Source organism: Mercenaria mercenaria, chromosome 3 (genome assembly GCF_021730395.1).
Source record: "Mercenaria mercenaria strain notata chromosome 3, MADL_Memer_1, whole genome shotgun sequence".
Taxonomy (NCBI): Eukaryota; Metazoa; Mollusca; class Bivalvia; order Venerida; family Veneridae; genus Mercenaria; species Mercenaria mercenaria.
This window is the reverse complement of record NC_069363.1, coordinates 20,270,875-20,290,235: the sequence shown is the minus strand read 5'-3', so window position 1 is coordinate 20,290,235 and position 19,361 is coordinate 20,270,875. Positions and strand designations below refer to the sequence as shown.

At 34.4% G+C, this 19,361-nt stretch overlaps 1 protein-coding gene across 1 annotated transcript in view; it reads right to left on the bottom strand.

Moving 5' to 3' along the window:
- The window catches only part of LOC123525313 (uncharacterized), a 36,825-nt gene extending 19,643 nt beyond the window's left edge, over positions 1-17,182 (bottom strand). The window contains exons 1-3 of the mRNA XM_053537959.1: positions 16,919-17,182; positions 9,453-9,569; positions 557-661 (exon numbers count right to left, since the gene is read on the bottom strand). Of these exons, the coding sequence (XP_053393934.1) occupies positions 557-661; positions 9,453-9,569; positions 16,919-16,991 (295 nt within the window). The 5' untranslated portion in view covers positions 16,992-17,182. The remainder of the gene's footprint in view (positions 1-556; positions 662-9,452; positions 9,570-16,918) is intronic.
- Positions 17,183-19,361: the final 2,179 nt, after the last annotated feature.

The window sequence follows — 19,361 nt, the reverse complement described above, 5'->3', positions numbered from 1 at the left end:
GTATTTGTGTTTGACTATGCCCATAAAACAGTATATCAATGATCTGAAACCATGAATGCATTATATATTATATCTAAGTGAAATGTTTAGATATTCGTGTCAGATTGAAAATGACGAATATCACTTAAGGCCAACAATTAACATCTTAGTAAACTGAATCATTTCAAATGTCATACATTTATAAACTCAACACGTGCCTTGAAAGATGTTTCAGGTTCTTTAGCTATTCTGGGAAAAATAAGTTATGCTAGTGACAGGCCATTTTGTGTTTGAACAATTCATTTAAACTATTCATTTATTACATTTTATAGACAGACGTAGTTTTTTACAAAAAAGTGCATTTTGTAGCAAACACTTTGTAAGCATCATCAAGCGTGCAGCAAACTGGCACACTATATAGTTCCCAACATGTTACCCTTTTTATCATAATAATCAATGTACTGAACCAACAGATCTATTTGTCTACGTTAGTCTATACGTGTACATAAGAAAGCTGCAATCTCAACAATGAATGGTAGTGACGATCGAGAGGCGATGTATGATAATTATGTCCTACCTTTTGGAGAACATTCTAAAGTACAAATTCCCGGTTCTATATCAAGTGTCTTGGGTCTGCAGACACGGTAATATGTATCACTGTCGTGCATACATTTATCCTCACCTGTAAAATAGATAAAATATGAAATTTTCCCGAGCCTTGAGTTTGATGAAAAAAAATTAGATATTGTCTTATTAAAGCGACTAACCCACACATCGCGGTTTGAGATCTTAAAATATCCAACTTTTCCTATATTCACCCTTATGTCGCAAATTTGATGTTATAACAAATATTCTTCATCGAATTCTGTTGAAAATCGTTGTTGTTTTTTCTAATAAATCTAAAATAAAAACATTCGTCTACGATTTCTGGGTTTCCGAGTTTATAAATAAAACCGGGATTCAGCGAGCACCTTGCAAACATTACGTGTCAGTGAGAAAAAATACGGTTATGTAGAGTAACGTAGCAACATGGCGCCTAATGTAGCAAAAAAGGGAGTAATGTTTAAACAAATTTAATACTAGAGCTAAAATACTTGCGCAATGATATGTTTTGTTGCTTATAAAACATTTTCTCTCATGAATACTGATAATTATTATTTTATATATGGCAAAACACATTATCTAGGTAGCATTCAAAGCTAAGTACTGATGCCCTGTACAGCAATCTGAGGGTAATGCCGATCGGTAAGGCTAGTAGAGGCGTAATGTATGTATGAAATTTATACCACAGCTAAAATACTTGCAGAGTGACATGGTGTATTGCATAAAAAACATTTTCTCTCATATATTGACGAGAAATATTATTTTTGTCTATGGCAAACCGCATATATAGATAGCACTCATTGCGAAGTCCGGCGTGTTGATGATGAAAGCCTAGTATAATATAGGCGTGATATTGATTGTAAATACAGACTTTGTTAAGATGCAAACACTTAAAAATGAATCTGATGATCAAACATTTTATTGGAAATGGAATATTGAGTAACGATTTTATGGAATACGAAATAATTAATTAACTTGCATATTATTCCTCATTTATTCCTTGGATTTGCAGAGTTAATGTTTGATTCAGCCCTTTCCGTATCAAGGTGTGTTGAGTATTGTTCGCAAGATTCAAGTATGAGCTTTTCATAATCATAAGCATCTCCAGGGATGGTTTTATGAAATCTTTTCATTTTAAGATATCTTAAATAATGCAGTGGGTTTTTGTTTTGTTTTTCTCGTTTAAAATCCCATGCAATTTTTCAAATAGAATCTAAAAATGTGCGAAAACTTTTCAAACTAATCAAGATATCTTGAAGGTAGATGCGTAATGATGCAAAATGAGAAGAATCTTCGAGGGATTTCATCATGCGTATTTCTTATGGTAGATTCAACAGTTATCTGATTTAATTTCTCATTAATCCTATGATTTTAACAAATATTTTGTTACAATTTACTGCAATAGCCTTACGACAGACCAGTTATTTAGCAGACTGCGAAATTTGTTAAAAATAATTTTTACAGAAAGGGAGTCAGAAATCGAAGTGTTTTCATGTATTTTCATGTTTCCATGTATGTATCGTTTTGTTTGGGAAAGTCACCAAGTGTAAATTATAACTGCCTTACATAGTTTATGGTTTGAAACTTATTTTTGTAATTTGTGCAAGAATCCAAATATTTAATATTTTTAAACATTGATTAGCTCACACGCTAGGCATTCGGCGTGGCATTCTTTTCTGCACGATCCGCATGGAAATTGCACTTGTTCTTCTTCAACCCATAATCACAGATCACAATATTCAAAATTATGCAAATACGAATAGTTTATATATTCCAATAAAACAAATAATCACAATGCACGATTTTTAGCAAATGCAAAGCTACGTATATTTATTTAGAATAAAGAATATATAACTAAATAAATTGTAAAAATGCATTTATATTGAAAATATTAATTCAGAAGCAACCAATTAAACAATTAAAATCTGAGTATTTTCTTTGACTAGTGCCATTGTTGGATTTAAGATACCTTTCATGATGATCAGTGCCTTGCGATCCTTATTGAAACTGAAACTGAAATTGGTCCTTTAATAATTCAGGTGTTGTTTTAAGCAGACGCAAATTTTACGATTAAAGATGACACATGTGACATTACACGGTAGTTGACTAAAGAAGACGCTTGTGATATACACGGTAGTCCCTCTCTTGATTAATAAACAATCATGAATTGCGATATCTTTTTGATTTGATCGAATGTTATAACAATTTTGTTAATAAAAGTTGGAACCGCGGGATATCATTTGAAAATAGAAAGTCAGTAAATGGCATTTGACTCAATACTTACAATATAAATCTGGTATAATAATAATAATAATAATAATAAAACTGACATTTATTTTTTAATTGATCTTGAATGCCTTTGTATTCTTTCATAATATAATTATTACTGAAAAAAATAAAGGGGAAGAATTGATATAAATATTAGAAAAACAAATGTCTAAATATAAGAAAAACATTGACTTACTTCCATTATAAATATCAATATCTAAGATATAGATACATTGTGCCCAATCCCCTGCCCTCTCCCCCCCCCCCCCCCCGCCCGCCCCACCCATACATTATAATACAGCATTACGCCTCATTACACTACATTTGGCCATGTGCAATTTTGGTTCGCTGCCCACGTGATGATTGTGTCTAAAAAAAAATACAGTCGCTTCTCGTTCTATATTTATCAATGTTTACATTTATAAAGCGTTACAGCGGTTTATAAAAGTGAAGGAGAAAAACCTCGAAAACTCGAATGTTCCCATTATTCTGGAAACAAGAAACTTATCAACCACTAAGTTTCATGCAAATATATTTTTATTTTAAAAAATCACAAATCACAATGTGTTGGTTAGTCGCTTTAAGGATCATAATGCTTTTTTATCCTTCATCAAGACGGTAATTAAATTTATGCGATCACTTTTAAAGCGGCAGCGAAATTTGCCACTAAATGTAACTTTGTAAATCGATGCTTTATAAAAAATTCAACGGACTATTTTACCGTAAATACGGAAAATATGTATTTTATCTTATGGAATTGTTCGTCACTGAATTGGCACGTTGAAACACACCAGAGATACATGCAAACATGTGTATGCCGAATACGGTCGGATGAACGGACAAATGTATTTGAGGTACAGTCCCCCGGCCACAGGTTAAGCAAGTACTTTGTTTGGTACATCTAAAACAAAGAATGCCCTAATGGAAAAGGAATGTGAATTAAGACAAAACAAATGAACTGAAATATACATATATTAAAACTGATGTAAGCCTTAAAACTGATATGCAGATTGGCAAAAATGTTACTGCAACAGATGTGGCTTTGGTGAAGTACGTAATTTACAAATCATAAAAGATAACTCCAAATTTCTGCAATATTTATATCCCCTAAAATCACTGGTAGCCATTTTGGGGTCAAAATTCTAGAATCTGATAATGATAGTTAACAAAATTAGCAAAAAATAGCACGCTTGTCTTAATAATTTACAAATGTAACGATTACTGATCCTAAGGACACCTGATCACAAAAGAAGAGGTATGAATGAAGCAAGACTAAACACATCATGGAATAATCTCTAAATATTAATTTTCGACACAATACCGAAAAGCCTGACTCAAACATCACTATTTGACGGTGACTCTGGTGACAGTCAGCATGCGCCCGAAAAAAACAACTATTTCACTCCGTTGTGCATTTTATATTTATAGTTTAGTTGTTTGAAAAAATCTACGCGAAGTCTCATGTATATGCTTGTTTATCAACAGTTGAGAATGAGTTGTGAATTTTTGAATTAGATAAACATTTTTCTATTCCTGACCTGGCAAAACTGGATGATTTTGTGTATAAATTTGTTCCCATATGGCAATGATCACTCTTGTATGTGCAAGAAAGCTGATTCATTGCTTGTTCATTCAATTACTAAAAATAACAGGGTATTAAATGTTATTTCTAAGGACGCGCGAAAGTGCAAAAATCGTAATAACGCAACAGCCCCGCCAAGCGGGGCAGTATACGCCTGTAGGGTTATATGAGAGGAAGACGGAAGCAAAAGTCAACAAAAAGCAAAATTTAGACTTTTTGGGGGATGGGGTGGGGAGGTGTGAGGGAGAGCAGTGTGTGAGTGTGCGTGCGTGCGTGCGTGCGTGCGTGCGTGAGTGCTTGTACTTTTTTGGGGGGGAAGTGGGGGGAGGGTAATGGGGGAGTTGTAATATAGACTGCAGTCTGCATATCGTCTCATTAACCACCTGCCTATATTCAAAGTCGATACCTTTAATATCTTTTAACTTATATGCTCTGGACACGATATATAATGGGCAGATTGACCTTGCTGTACTGTGTCAAAAAACAGTTATCATCATACTATCCATTGAAACAAACCAATATGTTTCCGAACTATATACTGGAAAGTTGACAAATGTGCTCTGATAAACTAATCAGACCCGGTTCAGTGCGACATCGTGCTCGCTCTCTAGGATTCGAAAAACTGAAGATGGAAGCAAATGGATTATGGTGTACGGAATTCTATGAAGTTGCAGGCAAATTAGGTGCACTAAGCATTATATTTACGAAAGCAGGACTAAAATCTCTATCACTTTTGATTACAAGTTTGGATTATTAAACTCTTCTTTAATAATTAATTCCGATAACGGTCAAGACATAACGCAAGTATGTCCAAAAAACCAGCTAGATCGTAACAGAACATCCAAACACCATTATAACGCTGTATCTGCTGAATCCATTGGCTTCCGTGTGCAAATGTAGGTTAAATCAAATAATTATAAACACTACCTTAGCACTCAAAGATCAATCACCAGTATTAGCAAACAATGGCTTTAAATATATACACCAATCCAGATATTCGAGATCGGGCGAATAATTGGCATAAAAACAGAGTGCCAAATATCAGCAACAAATACGATCTGTGACAAGACTTTGACACGCTGCGAGGTATGGAAATGACCTCCCATTGGCATTAAAGTGCAAGATCAAAGTTTTCAAAAAAGCCATAAATGACGCATTATTTTCACTAATTTTGGCAACACTCTCAAAATTACTGAATAAATGTAGGTTATTCCGAAATCCCAATTACTTTAATTAACGAAACTCAAATGTGACAAATATCTTCGTGTTTTTATTTTTTGTTGTTTTTCTTTATTGCGAACATTGTGTTTTCCGCTTAACGTGGATGAACCCTTCATCCGTGGTCGGATGCATGCTGTGATCTCTATTCGCAGACTACTCATACTGTTAATTGTACGTAGTTCAAAATGTAAGATATCTTATGTTCAATTGCTCTGTACTGTCTATAGTCAGTTAATGTTTTAATGATTATTACATTTGATATCAATTTGATCGCTACCTTCCATTAAATGCTTGGTACTAATTACCGTAATGTAAATTTAATTTCTTCTATAATAGTTCAATTCCCATTTTTTATGAACATTATATAAATGTTTTTATGTAAAGCACTTTTGAACGTATTTTATATGAAAAGAGTGCTATATAAATGTGGTATATAATAATAATCACAAAAGAAGAGGTATGAATGAAGCAAGACTAAAGACATCATGGAATAATCTCTAAATATTAATTTTCGACACAATACCGAAAAGCCTGACTCAAACATCACTATTTGACGGTGACTCTGGTGACAGTCAGCATGCGCCCGAAAAAAACAACTATTTCACTCCGTTGTGCATTTTATATTTATAGTTTAGTTGTTTGAAAAAATCTACGCGAAGTCTCATGTATATGCTTGTTTATCAACAGTTGAGAATGAGTTGTGAATTTTTGAATTAGATAAACATTTTTCTATTCCTGACCTGGCAAAACTGGATGATTTTGTGTATAAATTTGTTCCCATATGGCAATGATCACTCTTGTATGTGCAAGAAAGCTGATTCATTGCTTGTTCATTCAATTACTAAAAATAACAGGGTATTAAATGTTATTTCTAAGGACGCGCGAAAGTGCAAAAATCGTAATAACGCAACAGCCCCGCCAAGCGGGGCAATATACGCCTGTAGGGTTATATGAGAGGAAGACGGAAGCAAAAGTCAACAAAAAGCAAAATTTAGACTTTTTGGGGGATGGGGTGGGGAGGTGTGAGGGAGAGCAGTGTGTGAGTGTGCGTGCGTGCGTGCGTGCGTGCGTGCGTGCGTGAGTGCTTGTACTTTTTTGGGGGGGAAGTGGGGGGAGGGTAATGGGGGAGTTGTAATATAGACTGCAGTCTGCATATCGTCTCATTAACCACCTGCCTATATTCAAAGTCGATACCTTTAATATCTTTTAACTTATATGCTCTGGACACGATATATAATGGGCAGATTGACCTTGCTGTGATCTTGACCTTTGACCTACTACCCTTGTTCATGCACTTTGCACATCGTCTCATCACAACATAACTACATCCCAAGTTTGAAATCAATACCTTGAATGGTAAATAGGTAATGCTCCGGACACTTAATATGACGGACAGAAATGACCTTTGAGCTCAAAATGTGACCTTGACCTTAAACTTACAGACCCGGTTCAAGTGCTCTGCACATCGTCTCATCGCCATCTAACTACAGTGTAACTTCCGAAAACCGAACGACCTCCGGACCAGCCTAAAAGTTCGGTATTTAGAAGTTTCCGGAATTCATAAGTTTGGTAGTTTGCAGGCAAAGTGGACGTGGTGCACTAGAGTTATGTTTTCGTACAAGTAGGATAAAGGGGATTACTATCATTTATGATTGTACAAGTTTGTATAATAAGTAATAAATTAACTTACTAGATCTTATTAAATAATTAATGATTTGATTAATTACAAACATTAAGGTTAATCAAGTAAGTATAACAGTAATAAATTTCCATTTTTGTATATGAAAAATAATGGCATTTACTCAAACATTTTCCACTTATATTTTACCATCTTTGAAGTCCCTAGTTCGTCAATATTTAGTTGATGTTGATAATGTATAGTTTAATCGATTAACTAAATTAATTAAAACACTGACCTTTTTTCATTCAAACATTAAGAAAGTTATCTATATGCCAAGTTTAAAGTCAAAACCTTTAATGGTTTTTAAAGTTATGACAGAAGGACAGACGCATAATACGTCCCGTTTTTTCCAAAACGGGCGTATAAAATACATTATAGGTGCATAAAGGATATACAGCAAGATCTCAAGAAAACATTTTATCAGCAAACAGAATTTCACAGAACTGTGAAAGATTCTTGACTAACCTGCGGCAGAAATGACCTTGAAATTGGCATCTACTGGAGATAATTTGTTCTATATGAAAAAGCATTTAATCGTACTGATTTTTTCTAACTAATTGTTTGCGTTACGCTTTAAAATATAGTGAAAAGTCAAAAATGGGTTTGAATGAAAATCACCAATATCATAATAACGATAAAAGGTCATACAAGTGAAAATGATCATACCTCTGTATTTATGTACAACATTTACAAAAAAATGTAAAATGATTTTATCATAATTAATATGCAACTATTGCTTTATTAGACTATAACGGGATAAAATTTCATCCATAATGTCTGTTTTTGTTAAAACATCTGGTGTGTCTCGTATGTTAACTACTATACCATAATTGTAAACGGTAGTTCAATATCATTTTTATTAAAGAATATTAATAATAATTCAATTGTCATTGTACATGTATGTTTATTTACTGTTTTGGGACATAAATTTCATTACATTGAAAATCACATTATCTGCATACATCTTCTCGTCATTCCCCAAATTCTCCAAGGAAGAATAAACAAAAACGCCGACAAACAGACATGCTGAAAAAATGCTACCCTACCTTGTTCATAAGAACCCATTAAGTCAACGTATATTGTCAGTTTATCTTCGCACAAGATGACACATTACTGTAAAATCATCGCATAGCCATTGATTCTACATTTTCTTTTTCTCTCCAAAGAACTCCCATTTTATCGATCTTGACATTGTTACTTAGAATCAATTAAAGGAGTCGTTTCTGCTAATCTATTTATCTTCTATCTTGCCGGGATAACACTGGCTTATGACAAAACTGTCAATCTTCTGTCATACTAATGTAAGTTACTTCTACTGGTATTTTGTTTAATATCATGGACAAAGATCCAAGAGACATTTTCACGTTCCAAGAATGAAGCCTCTTAAATGAAACCACTGCAGCAGTGTACTTAACGGCATGTAGAAACAGGCAGTCAGACAAGCAGGCATGAAGGCATGCAAGCAGGCATGAAGGCAGGCAGACCGGGCTGGGAGGAAAGTCAGTAAGACAGACACACACACACATGCACGCACGCACACACGCACACACGCACAAACGCACGCACAAGACCTGACAAAGCATGACAAAATATGCAGACAAGACAAAATAGAGACAGACAGACTTTCAGACAGACACACACACATACATACAAGACAACACAAGAAAGAACAGACAAACAGACAGGACAAGACACCAAAGACAGTCAGACAGACAGAAAAACCGACAGATGACAAGGACATTATACACTACCACAGGTAAATCCCTAACACAAGTAACGGTAAAATTAGGAACAACTTTCAACACAAAGATGCACATGTAGATATAAAACAGAGAGCCATATACGCCGCAGAAGGCTGAATAACAAGCGAAACGTCATTAAAAGACCAAGTTAATCTGCATAAGTATATTTTAAGGTAATAGGTAATCACCAAAATCGTATACACTTTCTATCGAGAACTTCAAAACACTTATCGCTCCTCGCTAGAAGTGTCAAATTCATTCACGACAGAAAGCCATCCTCAGTGTTGGATAATCGGCGATTCCAACTGAAAAAGTTTAAATACTTTGGCACTGCTGATTTTTAAGTTGATATACATGTATATACAAAGAAACTTACCAAGGTGGTTGATTGTACAAATACATATGTTCAAGTCTTGGTTGCATTTAGAGTATTCTCCACCGTTTCCTGCCTTGCATTCAGTGTCGTGTTTACAGCTGTAACCTATGTCTACACCTAAAATGAAAATCAGTTCCTTTCAGTTTATTGAACATTTAAAATGGCGTAACCACAATCCAATCACATCAAGTGAAGAAAGTTTCAAATGTTTTTTGTTTGAGAACGAACTGCATTTTCTGTTAATTGTACAGAATTATTTGATGTAAACGAGCTTGAAATTATGTACATTAAGTTGGACACCGAAACTGGTAAAAAAATAGAAGAACACTATTAAGTAGAGTGTCCTATTCTGAATTTATATTTTAAATCACCCAACACCTATTGATTATGACTAAACTAAGGAAGTCAGAACTATTATGTTAGTTCTTATTTTACATAAATCTATAAGTGTTATGTACATGGAAATATTTAAATGATTTTAAGTCATACGCAAACGTATTGTTTTTTGGGAGATATAAACACCGATTGGCTTCTGCGATTTTGAAAATCAAATTTGGAGAGATTCAGTTTACTAAATTGTAATATCAAAGCTAAAAGAGTCCAGATAATATATTTTAAGCAGGAGAAACAGAAGGAGATGGAACACACATCAGTAGTAACGTTTATATAAGTTATTATGTATGATTTATCTGCGATTTGAATATTTGATTATATATAAGGAAACAGCTTGGTTTGTATAAGGTTATCGCAAGCATTCACAATCAACACAAGAAAAAACACATGTTGTTTGTAATTAATGAAATGATTAGATAGTAATCGATGACATTATAAAGCAAGGAAATAATCAAGTTAAACATGTTAAATAGAAAAGTCATAGAGGATATTTGTTTGTTTTAGTATAAGATCGAAATATATTTCCCCAAGTGAACACTATAATGCAATGTTTTCACGAGTGGCACAGCCACGAGTGAAAATATAAATCATTGTGTTCACGAGTGAAATATTATAAGATTCTTTCACTGGTTGTAAGTGCAGATGGGAATTTCCGGTCTCGAGGGTAACTGTTAGGCGGTAACGAGGCTCCTGCCGAGTTACCTCGTAAACAGTTACCCGAGAGCCGGATATTCCCATCTGCACCTACAACCAATGAGAGAATCTTTTTCTTGCATACCATATTCAATAAATAATAATAAAATCAATCGAACGACGTTCTTTTTAGACCTATTTCTCACAGCAGCGTATTTAAACAAAGCGCGGGAAACCAACGGCCGTAAACAGGAAAGACGTCATGACGTTTCAAAGACAAATGTTTAGTTCTGGTTTTGTTTTTTCAGTTGCAGCGTAACGTTATGAACTTTTGATAAAATAACGTTTTCTGAATCGAGAAATATACTATCAGGAACAAAGAGGAACTGTCAAGGTATTGGATTTTTATTCCGTTTTCTTTTTTTTAAAATATAAATTACTACATAAATCTTCTACATATATGTAGTTCGTAAGATGGATTTTTCCAGCACCGGTAAAAATACCGGAAATTCCCGTCTGGTATGCAGGAAATTCCGATCTTACACTGAAACTAACAAATTTTCTATTTATTTTATGTATTTTAATGGTTTTAACAAAATTGTATCCAGTTTGTTCGCGCAACGTCACGTACATCGCATCATGACGTCATAATGTCATGACGTCACGATATCTTTGTAGAAAAACTGTAAATAGTTCTGTTAGTAAATAGTTCTACGTTTTCTGATTTCCTTTACATTTTATTATGATAGAATGTATGTATTTATGATCCTGTTAGTATTTATATACATCTATATCTTTACTGAAGTATATTTTGCAAGGAATTTTCTATTATTAATAATTCATATTCTTTCGCATTCAAGTGTAGTTCCATACCAGTGAAAAAGAAAAATGATATTTCACTGTCTATCAATATTATTTCACTGATAAATTTTAGTATTTCACTGAAGAGCATAAAATAAACATGGATATGAACTGGCCCTTTGCATAAAGAGCTTTTGAGAGAGTTAACTTTTAAAATGACAGAACAAACAATTCGTATAAGCTAATGGCTTAATATGTGGATCTTGTTTTTAATCAAAGGCTATGGCCTTTTAATAACACGGTCTCACGAACACTACAAATAGCATGCTGCATGGTTCGCCAAACAATACAAATTTCACTTTGAACCTTATCAATGTGAGGCAAACAGATTCGTTTCTTTATACCATGTTACCTTGAATCTCAAGCAAAAGTAACAGGCTTAGCTCTCCAAACAATATTATCCTCGAACACGGCCAGTGTGAAAAATGCTCAGCTCTCCATATCATAATAACCCTGAACCTGATCATTTGAAGCATGCTCGATTCTCCATACAATATTACTCTTGACTCTGATCAATGTAAAATAAGCTCAGCTCTTCAAACAGTATTAACCTTGATTCTGATCGATTTGAAACAAGAGGGTCATGATGACCCTGGATCGCTCACCTGTGTAATATGAGCTACATGTTTCAAATGTCAAACTGATGCTAAAATATTCAGAATGTAAGTCAGTAGGTCACATTCATGGTCACTGAAAGTCAGTGTTAAAATCGGTGTGCAAAACTGTAAATGTCATTCAAATTTTAAGGCTGTATCTTAAAAAAAAAACAAGAAAGAAGGTCAGTAAGTCAAGGTCACAGTTAAGTGGCCCCTAATTACTTGGGGTCACAGGTAATTATAAATAACAGTGTAGGAAATATGATCAAATAATTTTTGAAGCATTTTTTCCTATATTACTCATATACAAGTGTCCCCTAAGGCGGGACATTGTTTCACCACAGGAACATAATTTGAACAAACATGTCAGAGAACCCTTAGGCAATGCTAAATACCAAATATCAAAGGCTTAGGTCCTGATAAAAAAAATCTTTTCTATATTTAAGTCTTATTAAAACGAGGGAAACAACGTCCGCCCTTTCAATTTATCCGTAATTATGATTGTTTTTTGTTTTTTTCGTGCATTATAAAAATGGCAAATCATATCAACGTATTTTATTATTGATGGTGTTCTTGAAAGATGATGCAGTCAATATTTTTCAAACAAAAAGATGAAACACCAACTATTACAAATGCATTTGTCGAAATACTTTGAAATTAAGTTAAATTATTCGATAAAGCAAACATAAAAGGCATGATCATAAAATATAAAGGACAGATTCATCCGTCATGCTGTAGACTAGTATTTCATAGTTTTTCTTAAAGTTGTTTTTCACTTTGAATTGGTACTTTGTACATTGAATTCCTTAAAAGACGCGTTTTACTTGTAGACACTCATAAACAATGTACCTGATGAAAATTTAACTTTTTAAAAGATATGTTGATAACATGAGCCAATATACAAAAGTTATGAATACATTGAAAATTTTAACAAGCGAATTGAAACAAATGTAAGATACTCTCGTGATATCATATGTTTTGGCATCATGACACTCTGCATGACTCTGTATAATGCCAAACTCTCAGACAGCACAATATAATCGTGCCAAGTCACCATGTGTCTAGCGAAACAGTCAAGAAATGTTAGGTGGAGACGGAAATTGCCGCACAAACTAACATGTGGGCATATACATGTATTTGTTTGAATGTATTTTATAAGTTAAGCATGTGCAGATCCAGGAATTTCGGTTAGGGGGACACCAACTTTAAAGAGGGGGTCACCCATTTCGAGGGGGGGGGGGGGGGGGTCATACCCAAATTCAAGACCGATTTTCTATGTAAAATGTAAGAATCAAAGCGGGATTGACCCACAATGCCCCTCTGCCAGGCTCTGGGTCCGTGCATGTAAAGAATGGAGTTATCCCATACGGCTAACAGGAAGCTTCTCGCATCATGATATCATAAATCTGAAATTGTCTGATACTTCAGAAGAATTTTCCGTCTTACTAGTATCATTTTATGTTTATAATTAAAACGCTACTGTCGTATAAAGTGTCAGATAGAAACGGATTGTTTTTATCTTGAAGTGAAAATAAAATGTTCCACCAAATGATAATCGCGCGTAATGATTTATTTTTCAAGTAAAATGACTGTCCTGCCATGTCCCTCCATCCAGATTTCAGTCTTTGATGCCGAATATGTGGACAGAGTAGATGAAAAAAGATTTTGATTTTCGTGATATCACATCTTCGGTCGTTCAAAACTTCACTTCATACGACAAAAAGGCCCATCTATACGACAAAAAGGCCCATCTGGTATAATCGATACCGCCTGGGGACACAATTATGCCGTAGAAGTTAAAGTTTGAACAAAATCTCAATGCTTCTCAAAATCAGTTGATATCTTCATACTTCCAGGTTCAGTTCAATGTATTTAGTTAAATTTGGTAGCCACACAAAACTTCATTATTCTATTACTTATTGATAGTGTTTGGCATCAAATTTAGTCTAATTATACATATGGATAATCGAATAACTTAATAAGCAGAAATCCTGAAACGAAGCTTTTTATTTCACATAGTAATAAAGAGAAGTCTTAGGCTTACTTGATATTACATGGAAAACTTTAGTAGCAACGTCTGATATAAATAAAATACACGCATATCGGTGACGTGTTACCCCAAATATATATGAGAGACGTTGAAGGGGAAGGCGAAGGTTGAAATCTCAAACGCTCTATTAGCTCACCCCGAGCACTTTGTGCTGCTAACAGGTTCAGCTCGCAATACAATATCAACCTTGACTCTGATCGATTTGAAACAAGTTCAGCTCACAATACAATATTAACCTTTATTCTGGTCGATTTGAAATAAGCTCAGCTCGCAATATAATATTAACCTTGATTCTGAACGATTTGAAATAAGCTCAGCTCACAAGACAATATTACCATTGATACTGATCGATCTGAAATAAGTTTAACTCGCAATACAATATCAGCTTTCGCTCTGATAGATTTGAAACAAGCTCAGCTCAAAATATAATATCAAAATTGATTCTGATCGATTTGAAACAAGCTCAGCTCACAATACAATATTAACATTGATACTGACCGATCTGAAACAAGTTCAGCTCACAATACAATATTAACCTTCACTCTGATCGATTTGGAACAAGCTTAGCTCACAATACAATATTAACCTTGATTCTAAAAGATTTGAAACAAGCTCAGCTCACAAGGCAATATTAACATTGATACTGATCGATCTAAAACAAGTTCAGCTCGCAATACAATATCAACTTTGACTCTGATTGATTTAAAACAAGCTCAGCTCACAATACAATATTAACCTTGATTCTGAACGATTTGAAATAAGCTCAGCTCACAATATCAACTTTGACTCTGATCAGTGTGGAACAGACTCAGCTATCCATAAACATTTTAAAACATTGAACACGAACAGACATTGTGAAATAAAATCGTCTCTTACTGCAATATTGAATCCACTCGCCCTGCAATTTTAACCTGAACTAAAACAGTGTGAATCAATCTCATGTTACCTCCAAAAATAAGCCTAGAGCCTGGACAGTGTTCAATAAACTGAGTTCATCCTAGAATAGTAACCAGTAATGGAACGGGTAGACGGTGAACGATGGCATTGAAGCACGAATTATAACATAATGGTATGGCTTGCAAAACGATGTTTATTGTTTAAATTATTATATACCTTATATTGAGACAGATCACATTCTCGTAGAAGTAACGGATAAACGGAACGCCCGCGCGTTCTGGCTTCGGACTTCTTTTGACATATTCAATTTCTTTGCCAGCACTTGTCAAAGCATTATACGGTTCCGTGCATGAAACTATATAAAATGTGTGTTGTCCCCTGACACTTGAAAAGAAGCGACGATCCTTCATACCGTGTCAGACTCTACCGAATGACCGAATACCGAAAAGGACATGAAATTAAGGACTGAATTTTAATTTTGTGCGTTTAGGCAGGTATAAACCATCCTGGTTCTTCTTTGAAAAGGGATTTTAAAGATCATGTTACTTATGGATATTGGTGCAACACAAGAATATAAAATCCATGTGTTTTAAGTCACCCTTTGTAGTGTGGAAATCCTGGCAAGTCATACATAACGGTGAGTCTGTGTAGCTTCGGTAGTTACTGAGTATTACCAATTAACAGGATTATCTTAAGAAGTGTAATCACAAATATTTATGCGTGAAATCTGACATTTACCTCAATAACTCAAAAATTTACAAAAAGATGATGCAATACCTGCATTTACACTACAGATAAATTAAGGCCCGTATGTCAATTTGTGACAATTAGAACTAATATTTACAAAAGCAACTTGCTAATAATGTTTTTCAAAAGTTGGAATTAAATTATTTGTAATATAAAGTGACTATTACGCTTATGCATGCCCAGGTATCATTTTACAACAAGCAACTGATTATCCCCCGCCGATGAACTGTTTCATTCTTTTTTTTTTTTTTTTTTTTTTGCCAGCCTTCCATGAATATTTATCAACATGCAAAGTTGTACTGTTCCCCCACCTCACTCCTCCACCCAGTCATGCCCACCACCCCGATCATGCATCCCCCACCCCATTTTTCTTTTTTTCATTTTTTTTTTTTCATTTTTAATTTTCCATCAATATTTATAATCAACATGTGAAGTTTCGTACCCTCACCCGGTCATCCCCGCTGCCCCCCCCCCCCCCCCCCCCACAAAAAAAGCCGCTTGAATGATTCATTTTCTGTTAAATTGATTTTGACTAATGAAATTTTTTGCCACTTACTCACATCCTTAACTTTTTGCCCGATGTATTTTTTTGCCATTCCTCACCACAAACCCTTTCGGAGGGGGAAACCAATTCATCGAATTTGCTTGTTTGCATTTAGTTCTGTATCGGCCGGAGAATACGACTTTTTGTAATTCCATGGATGTTCATTTCTGATAGGTTTAACTGTATAACAGTCAGCTTCGCATTAGTTATGTGTAAAAGTAAATCAGTGATAAGGCTTACAGTTTGAGTGATATGTCACATTAGTGACCCCATATTAAAACTCCTTGACAGTATTACTATTTAACGACTTCATCAAATGGCGCGTCCCACATTTTGGTGGGTTCGAGCACCACTATTTATGAAACAACCCAAACATCCTGTAGAAGTTTGCTGTTTTACGTAGGCATTACACAGAGGCATGTCGGGTTTTGCCCCATTTTTAAGTATTAATTAAATAGCATGCCTGCATGACTGGAAGATGCGAAACTGTGTTCAGTCTCATCCACATTACGTTTCTGTAGTACAAAATGAGTAACCATATACAGTATTGCATTACTTGTCTTGAGTTATATAGTGTTTTAAGCATAAATATTAATGATATTTATTTCCCATTCACCGACGAGAATAACAAAAAATATTTTACATAAATGAAAAAGTGTGTGTGTTAATAAAATTTTTATTATACAGATTAATTTAAAACAAACAAACAAGCATTAACAGAAAATCGAGATTTTCTGCGTTTTACCTGTATGATCTATGAGGCACTGTGCATAATTCCATGAATAAATACAAATCCAAAACAGCAACTCTATTCGCATTTCTGTACAAATTTATGTTTGTTATATATCAAGTAATAAAGGTGTAAAATGCCGTTAACCACACTACAGTATCCCGTTAAAGCTTAATCAATTGTCTATCTTGAAACCGTTCACAAATAGTTCATTTGCTAACAGCTGTTTATGAATATAAATGACTTACAATATAATGATGATATATGTACACTTATTTTCTTCAAGCAAACTTTAATATTTAAAAAAAGGTTGAACTAAATGATATTATTAAGGTTACATTTATTTACCTTACCAGTTTTCTGGAAGGAATTCAAATATCCTTGAATACAACAAACGAGTTATGATAACTTACAATTGCCATTATACGACAATCTTTGTTTTATTGGTCGGAAACTTTTGTTCTGTTTAACTGAGGTGTTTTATGTTGTCTAATGATATAATTTTAGAGGAAATCGTGATTAATACTCGTATAATACGATGCATTTAAACTGGCTATTGACCTCAAAATAGTTCGAAAAGTACGGCGTTGTATAATCTACATAACGTAGTAGTGTAAAACGGAGACAATGTATGAATATAAAATCTAGCGTTTTTAATGTAAGCATGACATTTTTTGACAGGCATAGCTACAAAACAATGCCCATTAATTAAAGAAGTGGCAACATTATTTTTCATCCCTCAAATTAATACAGGTTTTAATGTCATATGCATATATTCTCACATTTTTAGACTTACGTGTGAAATGCATATATATGGGGAAAAAACTGAAATATATACCACTGATTTTCTAGTAATGAAATCTATCAAAGAGATAAATACATAAATTGGTAGAAAGAATTTTTTTATATATGTTGCCTTCCCTTTTTATCACTGACATATAATGGGGACGGAAATCCGGTATGCTGTAATATATATAATATATTAGGGTTCGAGCCTCGGTTGGGGCGTAGATTTCTTCATGTGTAAAGGCTTACGGAATGTCGCTAGTTCTACCCAGGTGCCCACACGTGCCTGAAATACTAGGAGTACCAGGGGTCTTCCTCAACCATCAAAAGCTGGAAACTCGCCATATGACCTACAATTGTGCAGATGTGTCGTTAAATAAAAAACACCCTAAATTGTATTTGTTTTATTACTCTATTATGCAGAGGCCTTGAATGCATGCGTTTATAGCTCGCTATTTTATTTTTGAAAATATTTACATGAATAGTGTTGTATTTTACGAACAGACAGAGAGACAGATAATTTTAGTCACGTAAACTATACAGTTTTTTTTTGTGATACATATATACATATAAATATTTGCCAACAAACAATCATGTAATGCGGACAGTTTTAACAATATTAAAGGTAATAGATGAAGGGTGAACAAATGACAGCAAGACAATGTTTGTAATACATATGTTCCTTAAAATGTTTATGAGTGTTCATTATTACACGGGGAATGTATGATGTCAAAGTATTACAATAAATTTGACGATACGTAGTAAGTTGAGCATTATTCTATTCTTATCACATTTACATATTGTACCATTTGTTACCATTACGTGTGTTAGGGATTCACAAGGCAGAAATGACTTAAATTTACATTGTCCTGTGACTTTAAAACATAGTGAAGGTTAAGAGTAAGGTTAAGTCTGCGATATTATACGGCTGACCGTTTCTAGTTGGTGTCCCAGTGTATTCTTTCTTTGTATGTTCTATCCATGATGTCCAACAGCTTTCTTTTGTCAATGTATGTATTCTGGTTTTCTTAGCACAAAGCTTCATCTGGTAATTAAGTCACGGTGCATATCCATATCGGCGGACTCTGCGAAATCTGCTTTATCGGCGGTTTCTTTGCGTCGATACCGGCTTTTCTTTGCTATAAAAATATCCAGGTTGGTAGGGGAGGCGAAAAATCGAGCTGCCATCCATGATCATAGGTATGCTGCTCCAAAATAAGTACAGCACGGAACATTAGAATGTCTTTACTATGTATTGTAGTGTTTACTTTTTAATTATCAGCTTTTTTGCTCGCAAACTCGATGAAATTAGTTGATGGTGTACTGACATGGAACACTAGCCCGACCTTTTCCACTGTCTTTAACGACTTTTTGCTTTGATTATTGATATCATACATATCAAGCGCACTATTTGTATTCATTTTGCAATATTCTTCCAGAAAATACTGACAATAGGCCGAAATGTAAATGGAATTATTCAAAACCCCTTACTTTCGGTTTTGTCGGGGCACCGGCAGTTTCTCTTCGCACCAGTTTTTGATGCACAGGCAGGCTCTCTGCATTACGCACAGGCAGGCTCTCTGCATTACGCACAGACAGGCTCTATGCTATAAAAAATGTATGTTCTGCTAATGACTATCTGGACACATTATAGCTTAATTAATTTGGTGCG